Source organism: Mizuhopecten yessoensis, unplaced genomic scaffold (assembly GCF_002113885.1).
Source record: "Mizuhopecten yessoensis strain PY_sf001 unplaced genomic scaffold, ASM211388v2 scaffold7479, whole genome shotgun sequence".
Classification (NCBI taxonomy): domain Eukaryota; kingdom Metazoa; phylum Mollusca; class Bivalvia; order Pectinida; family Pectinidae; genus Mizuhopecten; species Mizuhopecten yessoensis.
The window spans coordinates 127,673-138,509 of record NW_018407068.1 but is presented as its reverse complement, the minus strand read 5'-3'; the positions used below and the strand labels follow the sequence as shown (position 1 = coordinate 138,509).

At 35.7% G+C, this 10,837-nt stretch overlaps 1 protein-coding gene across 1 annotated transcript in view; it reads left to right on the top strand.

The window, feature by feature from the left end:
* Positions 1 to 9,356, top strand: part of LOC110453690 (double-strand break repair protein MRE11-like) — a 16,758-nt gene extending 7,402 nt beyond the window's left edge. The window contains exons 4-8 of the mRNA XM_021502755.1: positions 173 to 270; positions 2,094 to 2,185; positions 5,706 to 5,825; positions 6,608 to 7,047; positions 7,430 to 9,356. Of these exons, the coding sequence (XP_021358430.1) occupies positions 173 to 270; positions 2,094 to 2,185; positions 5,706 to 5,825; positions 6,608 to 7,047; positions 7,430 to 7,637 (958 nt within the window). The 3' untranslated portion in view covers positions 7,638 to 9,356. The remainder of the gene's footprint in view (positions 1 to 172; positions 271 to 2,093; positions 2,186 to 5,705; positions 5,826 to 6,607; positions 7,048 to 7,429) is intronic.
* Positions 9,357 to 10,837: the final 1,481 nt, after the last annotated feature.

Sequence of the window (10,837 nt, the reverse complement as noted above, 5' to 3'; positions counted from 1 at the left end):
TATACATGGTTGTTCCTATATACATGGTTGTTCCTATATACATGGTTGTTCCTATATACATGGTTGTTCCTATATACATGGTTGTTCCTATATACATGGTTGTTCCTGTATGTATGGTTGTTCCTCCTTTTGGTAAAACAGCTTGTTTATATGGATTGAAATCTTTTTGAAGGTTTGGACAGAAATTTATTGACAAAGTTGCCAACCCCAAGGATATGGTACAGTTTCAACGAAAAAAAGTCCTGGCTACGAAATCTGATTCTAAAGAAGGTGATGTATTTACTTTGGTATTGATTATATAAATATAGAATTTGATCTACTCAGACTTGTAATACAGTTTATACAAAAAGAGAAAAGAAAATCTGAGTATTCTTATGCACAATGTTTCATTCAGTGGACCTACATGTCAAACCTAACAGTAAGAAACCTGTGGGTGTGGTAGATATTGACTCAGACTAAGAAACCTGTGGGTGTGGTAGATATTGACTCAGAGTAAGAAACCTGTGGGTGTGGTAGATATTGACTCAGAGTAAGAAACCTGTGGGTGTGGTAGATATTGACTCAGAGTGAGAAACCTGTGGTTGTGGTAGATATTGACTCAGAGTAAGAAACCTGTGGGTGTGGTAGATATTGACTCAGAGTAAGATACCTATGGGTGTGGTAGATATTGACTCAGAGTAAGAAACCTGTGGGTGTGGTATATATTGACTCAGAGTAAGAAACTTATGGGTGTGGTAGATATTGACTCAGAGTAAGAAACCTATGGGTGTGGTAGATATTGACTCAGAGTAAGAAGTTTGTGGGTGTGGTAGATATTGACTCAGAGTAAGAAGTCTGTGTGTGTGGTAGCTATTGATGTGGGTGTGGTAAATATTGGCTCAGAGTAAGAGCTCTGTGTGTGTGGTAGATATTGGTTCAGAGTATGAAGTCTGTGGGTGTGGTAGATATTGACTCAGAGTAAGAAATAAGTGGGTGTGGTAAATATTGGCTCAGAGTAAGAGGTCTGTGTGTGTGGTAAATATTGGCTCAGAGTAAGAGGTCTGTGTGTGTGGAAGATATTGGCTCAGAGTATGAAGTATGTGGGTGTGGTAGATATTGGCTCAGAGTAAGAAGTCTTTGTGTGTGGTAGCTATTGACTCAGTAAGAAATATGTGTGTGTGGTAGATATTGGCTCAGAGTAAGAGGTCTTTGTGTGTGGTAGATATTGGCTCAGAGTATGAAGTCTGTGGGTGTGGTAGATATTGGCTCAAAGTAAGAAGTCTGTGGGTGTGGTAGATATATATTGACTCAGAGTAAGAAGTCTGCGTGTGTGGTAGATATTGACTCAGAGTAAGAAGTCTGTGGGTGTGGTAGACATTGACTCAGAGTAAGAAGTCTGGGTGTGGTAGATATTGACTCAGAGTAAGAAGTCTGTGTCTGTGGTAGACATTGACTCAGAGTAAGAAGTCTGGGTGTGGTAGACATTGACTCAGAGTAAGAAGTCTGTGTGTGTGACGTAGATATTGACTCAGAGTAAGAAGTCTGTGGGTGTGATAGATATTGACTCAAGAGTAGGAAACCTGTGAGTGTGGTAGATTTGGCTCAGAGTAAGAAACCTGTGGATGTGGTAGTTGTTGGCTTGGAAGAAGAAAGCTGTGTGTGGTAGTTTTTGACTCAAGAGTAGGAAACCTGTGAGTGTGGTAGATTTGGCTCAGAGTAAGAAACCTGTAGATGTGGTAGTTGTTGGCTCAGTTAAAGAAGCCTGTGAGTGTGGTAGATATTAGCTCAGAACAAGAAAGATTTGCTTGTGCTGGTTTTTGACTCAGAGTAAGAAATCTGTGGATGTGGTAGTTGTTGGCTCAGTGTAAGAAGTATATGGGTGTGGTAGATATTAGCTCAGAACAAGAAAACTTTGCTTGTGCTGGTTTTTGACTCAGAGTAAGAAACATGTGGATGTGGTAGTTGTTCACTCAGAGTAAGAAGCCTGTGAGTGTGGTAGATATCGGCTCAAAGTAAGAAACCTGTGAATGTGGTAGTTATTGGCTCAAAGAAAAGATGTAAATTTTAAATATATTTGAATAATCATAATATGATAATAGCGGAATTCATTGCAGACATGGGTGACCTAGGAGCCATTAAAGCTGATGCTTTGGACACGTCTAGAGTAGAGGACATGGTCAAGGACTACTTCAGCAGTTCTGATTGTGTAAGTCACTTGGACAATGGAGGCTAATGTCATGTTATACTAAACTTGATGTTATTACAAGTGTAAGTCACCTGGACAATGGAGGCTAATGTCATGTTATACTAAACTTGAGGTTATTACAAGTGTAAGTCACCTGGACAATGGAGGCTAATGTCATGTTAACTAAACTTATTACAAGGATAAGTCACCTGGACAATGGAGGCTAATGTCATGTTATACTAAACTTGTGGTTATTACAAGTGTAAGTCACCTGGACAATGGAGGCTAATGTCATGTTATACTAAACTTGCGGTTATTACAAGTGTAAGTCACCTGGACAATGGAGGCTAATGTCATGTTAACTAAACTTATTACAAGGATAAGTCACCTGGACAATGGAGGCTAATGTCATGTTATACTAAACTTGTGGTTATTACAAGTGTAAGTCACCTGGACAATGGAGGCTAATGTCATGTTATACTAAACTTGCGGTTATTACAAGTATAAGTCACCTGGACAATGGAGGCTAATGTCATGTTATACTAAACTTGTGGTTATTACAAGTATAAGTCACCTGGACAATGGAGGCTAGTGTCATGTTATACTAAACTTATTACAAGGATAAGTCACCTGGACAATGGAGGCTAATGTAATGTTAACTAAACTTATTACAAGGATAAGTCACCGGGACAATGGAGGCTAATGTCATGTTATACTATAGATACTTACAGTTACTACTTGTATAAGTCATGTTATACTATAGAGACTTACAGTTACTACCTGTATATGTCATATTATACTATCGATACTAACTGTTATTATCTGTGTATGTCATGTTATACTATAGAGTCTTACAGTTACTACCTGTATATGTCATGTTATACTATAGAGACTTACAGTTTCTACCTGTATAAGTCATGTTATACTATAGAGACTTACAGTTATTACCTGTCTATGTCATGTTTACTATAGATACTAACTGTTATTATCTGTGTATGTCATGTTATACTATAGAGACTTACAGTTACTACCTGTATACGCCATGTTATACTATAGAGACTAACAGTTACTACCTGTATAAGTCATGTTATACTATAGAGACTTACAGTTACTACCTGTATACGCCATGTTATACTATAGAGACTAACAGTTACTACCTGTATAAGTCATGTTATACTATAGAGACTTACAGTTACTACCTTTATAAGTTATGTTATACTATAGAGACTTTCAATTACTACCTGTTTAAGTCATGTTATACTATAGAGACTAACAGTTACTACTTGTATACGTCATGTTATACTATAGAGACTTACAGTTATTACCGGTATAAGTCATGTTATACTATAGAGACTTACAGTTACTGCTTGTATAAGTCATGTTATTCTATAGATACTTACAGTTACTACTTGTATACGTCATGTTTTACTATAGAGACTTACTGTTATTATCTGTGTATGTCATGTTATAATATGGAGACTTACAGTTACTACTTGTATAAGTCATGTTATACTATAGAGACTTGCAGTTACTACCTTTATAAGTCATGTTATACTATAGAGACTTACAGTTACTACCTGTATATGTCATGTTATACTTTAGAGACTTAAAGTTGCTACTTGTATAAGTCATGTTATGCTATAGAGACTTATAGTTACTGCCTGTATACGTCATGTTATACTATAGATACTAACTGTTATTATCTGTGTATGTCATGTTATAATATGGAGACTCACAGTTACTACTTGTATAAGTCATGTTATACTATAGAGACTTACAGTTACTACCTGTATAAGTCATGTTATACTATAGAGACTAACAGTTACTACTTGTATAAGTCATGTTATTCTATAGATACTTACAGTTACTACTTGTATACGTCATGTTATACTATAGAGACTTAAAGTTACTACCTGTATAAGTCATGTTATGCTATAGAGACTTACAGTTACTGCTTGTATAAGTCATGTTATGCTATAGAGACTTAAAGTTACTACTTGTATAAGTCATGTTATACTATAGAGACTTACAGTTACTACTTGTATAAGTCATGTTATACTATAGAGACTTACAGTTACTACTTGTATAAGTCATGTTATACTATAGAGACTTACAGTTACTACTTGTATAAGTCATGTTATACTATAGAGACTTACAGTTACTACCTGTATAAGTCATGTTATACTATAGAGACTTACAGTTACTACCTGTATAAGTCATGTTATACTATAGAGACTAACTGTTATTATCTGTATAAGTCATGTTATACTATAGAGACTTACAGTTATTACCTGTATAAGTCATGTTATACTATAGAGACTTACAGTTATTACCTGTATAAGTCATGTTATACTATAGAGACTTACAGTTACTACCTGTATAAGTCATGTTATACTATAGAGACTTACAGTTACTACCTGTATAAGTCATGTTATACTATAGATACTAACTGTTATTATCTGTGTATGTCATGTTATACTATAGAGACTTACAGTTACTACCTGTATATGTCATGTTATACTATAGATACTTAGTTACTACCTGTATAAGTCATGTTATACTATAGAGACTTACAGTTACTACCTGGATAAGTCGTGTTATACTATAGTCATATTATACTATAGATACTAAATGTTATCTGTGTATGTCATGTTATACTGTTATTACCTGTATAAGTCATGTTATACTAGAGATACTTACAGTTACTACCTGTATATGTCATGTTATACTATAGAGACTTACAGTTACTACCTGTAAAAGTCGTGTTATACTATAGAGACTTACAGTTACTACCTGTATAAGTCATGTTATACTATATAGATTTACAGTTACTACCTGTATAAGTCATGTTATACTATAGAGACTTACATTTATTATCTGTGTATGTCATGTTATACTACACAGACTTACAGTTATTATCTGTGTATGTCATGTTATACTATAGAGATTGACAGTTACTACCTGTATAAGTCATGTTATACTATAGAGACTTACAGTTACTACTTGTATAAGTCATGTTATACTATAGATACTACTTGTATATGTCATGTTATACTATAGAGACTTACAGTTACTACTTTTATAAGTCATGTTATACTATAGATACTAACTGTTATTATCTGTGTATGTCATGTTATACTATAGACACTTACAGTTACTACCTGTATAAGTCATGTTATACTATAGAGACTTACAGTTACTACCTGTATAAGTCATGTTATACTATATAGATTTACAGTTACTACCTGTATAAGTCATGTTATACTATAGAGACTTACAGTTATTACCTCTATATGTCATGTTATACTATAGAGGCTTACAATTACTACCTGATGGTATCATGTTCTACTAGAGACTAACTGTTATTATCTATCTACAAGTGGGGCAACTAACGATTGCATACAGGAACGACAGGAAAGTCATTAGGGTGACAGATAGAACAATGGGTGTGTGCATGATATCATATTCTGATTTCTTAATACTTATACATGATACCCCTACGCCTTTTATAACTGATTTATGTAAGTGTGATTGTTAACAGAAGATGCAGCTGAAGTTGCTGACTGAGAAGGGCATGGGTCAGGCTGTACAGGAATTTGTGGACAAGGAGGAGCGCGAGGCCATCTCAGAACTTGTCAAGTACCAACTCCAGAAAACACAGGTGAATATTTCATATGAAGAAATATTAAAAGTTTGACATTGGCGACAGTGATTGTTTTAGCTGTAGGGTAATATAAAACCAGCAGTGACTCTGACTTTGCTGATAACAGTATATCTGTTTTGAAATACAGTATACTGGGAAATACTTTCCAGTCAAACTTTCTCCCTTTGCCCGTAAAATCCATATTAACCCAGTTTTAATTTTGAACTTCACATTTAGTTACTATGTCTATTATATTGTGTACTAACGTTCGCTGTAATGATAAATTTGCCCTCAATAGTGAAGGCCAAAAAAGGCAAAAATTAAACCGCAGCGAATATTTCTCTGTATACAGTACTTTGATATGCTGGACTTAATTTCACACAAAGGTACTCTGCTCTATGAGAGTAAGATCACATAACAGTTTCACTTGAGTTGCCATCAGTGTTTATTTTTGCAGATATTAATTTTGTTTTTCAACCACCTGAAACTTTTTATCATTGAGCTTAATGACAATAGATATACATGTATTTTATGTATAAAAGGCATAACAATTTGCTCGCTACAAATAACCATTTACACATTATTACAGACAGTATATTATTTTGGAACGCCTTTACCTATATTTAAAACATGAAAATACATATATACAGTGCAGTCTTGGTTATTTTGTCAAAGAAAATTTGAAATTTTGTATCTTGACCACACAATAGGAACTACTAAATGCACTGACAAAAGTAGTGTAATGTAGCGTCATGAAAATGTGATAAAGGAAGTAAGGTGATTTTGGTGTTTTTTTGTAGACTTACCTGAAACAGAGAAATGCAAATGAAGAAATCATAGATGCTGAGGTGACTCGGTACAAGGAGGAGAGGAAGAAGAAGAAAGAGGATGATGAGGAAGTGAGAGAGGCCATTAAAAGGGCTCGGGCCAATCGCTCCCAGCAGGAAGATGATGATGAAGAAGGGCAGGTCAGTCCACTAGACTCGGATGACAATGAGGAACCAGCAGTCCGTGGGAGGGGCCGGGGACGTGGCAGGGGCAGAGGCAGGGGGGCATCTGAACCAAAGAGCCGGGGCAGGGGTTCTCGAGGTGGCAGGGGAGAGGGAACAACCACCAGAGGAGGGAGAGGGAGAAAGAAGGAAGCTGTTGTAGTAGAGAGTCAGAACAGAAGCATCATGGATGCCTTTGGAGCTACATCGCAGAAGTCTAAGAAAGCAACAAGTTCCAGGAGACACCAGATGTAAGTCTGAGTATATTAATAGTAAAGAAAATGTAAATGATTTAATGACATCTTATATGTGGTTTTTAATTGAGAAAGATAAATACAATATTTTATAATAGGCTTAGAAAGAAATAACAGGAGGTTATTAACATGCTGATGGAGAAATGATAATATACTAGCACAGGGAAATGATACAGTATTAATGTGTGGAGATTATTAATGGGATTTGAGTCCAGTTGGTTATAGTATATAGAATATTTTGAAAGTTTCAATTAGAATCCTTGTTGTTGAAATATTTGATTATATGTTTTTTGTTGATACATTATTTTTAGCAATGTTGTTACCAACTTTAGGTCAGGTAAGTTGTGCTTCTAACAAGCGTCATTTCTGTTGTTTCCAGGTCTGAATCTGATGATGATATTCTGAATATATCTGATGAGGATGATGAATTCAGTAATATCTCCTCATCCTCAAGTAGGAAGAAACAGCCTGTAGCCAACACTTCCTCAAATAGAAAAAACACAAGTTCAAACAAAAAACGAGGTGTGGCATTCGATGATGATGATGACGATGACGATTTATTTCCAACCAGTAAACGTAGAAGATGAGATCCCTTGTGTGACGAGGATAATGTGTACCAGCACACACAGGTGATGAAATTCTCCAGGTTGCTCTATCAAATAAGAACAAGTCAACTTTTACAGCTGAAATTGAAAATGACACTTCATCAAATTGTATATAACTTGTCCATTTTCAAATTGGTGTGATAATCATTGAAAGATTACCTCATAAGTATATAGGGTATGAGGTCAAAGCCACTAAGAATAGAGTAGCACTGGTATAGACTCCAGCTGATTTCAGTGATTGACAGTTGCCACTAATATTTCACCAGTATGCTACCTTAACATGCAGTCTGCAGGGCCGCCATTGAACTATAACAAAGGCCTACATAACTCCTAATACGAAACCAACAGGCCAGCAAAGGTCCCGCAGAGCAGTATAAACTACAATGCTGACGGGCCAGCAAAGGTCCCGCAGAGCAGTATAATCTACAATGCTGACGGGCCAGCAAAGGTCCCGCAGAGCAGAATAATCTACAATGCTGACAGTACACCCACATATCAGCAAGGGCCCTGTCAGGCAGTGAACTGTACATTATATACTAGTACAAATGTACACCCACAAGTCAGCAAGGGCCCTGTCAGGCAGTGAACTGTACATTATATACTAGTACAAATGTACACCCACAAGTCAGCAAGGGCCCTGTCAGGCAGTGAATTGTGCATTATATACTAGTACAAATGTACAACCACAAGTCAGCAAAGGCCCTGCAGATTGTGTAGTTAGTAAATAGCAGACAGGCAGATAACAAAGGGAGCTAAGGTGGTCATTGAGAAATGGGGAAGAAGTAGTCTAGATTGAAGCATCATGCAAGAACAGTGTGTCTCATGCATATCTGATTTCTTTACTGTATAGCAGTTATAAATTTCGCAGGGGTTTTAATTTCGCTTTATTTGCCCTTTGACTAATATCCGCGAGTTCTAAACACCAGCGAAAATATAGGCAATGTTAACCACTTTTATGGTCCTTATCAACATGTTGAAAATACTGTTATGCAAGCTTAAATTAACTCTAATCAGATTAACCGGGCAGTCCATGTAAAAACAACACTTACATATAAGTTGCCACAACGTATTGATGTGTACACAGTAGGTGATTAATTGGTTACAGTTTACTCCTACAAAGGTACATACACATTTCTTTTTTTTTAATTCGAGTGAAGTCAGTGTTTTCAGACAGTTTACCTGTATTTTGAGGTTTGACCCTAAAATGACACCACTCAAAATACTTTGCACGACAAAAGGTATTCGGGTGCACAGCCAAATTTAAACCCCGCGAATATGTACTGAATAGGAAACCATGAAATATTGACCCCACAAATTTAAAGCGCTATACAGTACTTCAAAAGCTAATGTCACAGCATGGCAAAAAGGTCACCAATGATTTACAAAACATTCAGATTATCTGTATAGTATCGGAGACAGTTCATAAATGATGTGTACCTAGTACAACTGTCAGATTCTTTGTTCTTTCTATAATCTGGTTGATCAACTTTCACTTCTCCAATATATAGTCTGGTTGATCAACTTTCACTTCTCCACTATATAGTCTGCGTAATTAGCTTTTTACAAATCTGTATCAGACTCAAATATGCTGCTCTGGTTGCTTAGTTCTCATTGTTTGTGATGGTTGAATTTCATGTTGTTGTGAAAGAATTTACTTTTTGTTACCATATTGACGTTGTTCATGAATACATTTCTGGAGGACACTGAAAGCGATGTTGTTATTTCTGTTATATTGATCCTCCACCAGTACCTTCGGAGGTTTACACTTTGTTTGGGGCTTATCTCGTATAGTCTGCTCTGTCTGACCTACAAATGCCTAGTTGTATATGGGAGTACCTTAGAATAGTGCTGCATCTGGTCTCTTGCCTAACCAAATACAGAGTTATGGCCCTATGTTCAGTTTCATCGTCATTCTTGATTTACAAATTTATATATATTTAGATCTCTTGGGATGTTTTGACTGGTGGGGGATTATAGTTTGCTGGCAATACTTTGCATTGCTGTGCATAGTAACATTTTGTTACCAGAAATAATCTCCTTAACAAACATCAATGGAACTCAAATTGTAATTCATTGCTCTACTTTTAACTATAATACATTGTGTAGAACCAAGTCTCACTGACCTACATTACCATAGAACCAAAGTACCATTCACATACATTATCATGGAATCATGATACCTCTAACCTACATAACCATAGAACCAAATTACCATTCACATACATTATCATGGAATCATGATACCTCTAACCTACATTACCATAGATCCAAAGTACCATTCACATACATTATCATGGAATCATGATACCTCTAACCTACATCACCATAGAACCAAAGTACCATTCACAAACATTATCATGGAATCATGATACCTCTAACCTACATTACCATAGAACCAAAGTACCATTCACATACATTATCATGGAATCATGATACCTCTAACCTACATTACCATAGAACCAAAGTACCATTCACATACATAATCATAGAATCATGATACCTCTAACCTACATTACCATAGAACCAAAGTACCATTCACATACATTATCATGGAATCATGATACCTCCAACCTACATCACCATAGAACCAAAGTACCATTCACATACATAATCATAGAATCATGATACCTCTAACCTACATTACCATAGAACCAAAGTATCATTCACATACATTATCATGGAATCATGATACCTATAACCTACATGACCATAGAACCAAAGTACCATTCACATATATTATCATGGAATCATGATACCTCTAACCTACATTACTGTCGAACCAAAGTACCATTCACATACATTATCCCATAATCATGATACCTCTAACCTACATTACTGTAGAACCAAAGTACCATTCACATATATTATCCCATAATCATGATACCTCTAACCTACATTAATTACTATAGAACCAAAGTACCATTCACATATATTTTCCCATAATCATGATACCTCTAACCTACATTACTGAAGAACCAAAGTACCATTCATATATATTATCCCATAATCATGATACCTCTAACCTACATTACTGTAGAACCAAAGTACCATTCACATATATTATCCAATAATCATAATACCTCTAACCTACATTAATTACTATAGAACCAAAGTACCATTCACATATATTTTCCCATAATCATGATAACTCTAACCTGCATTACTGAAGAACCAAAGTACCA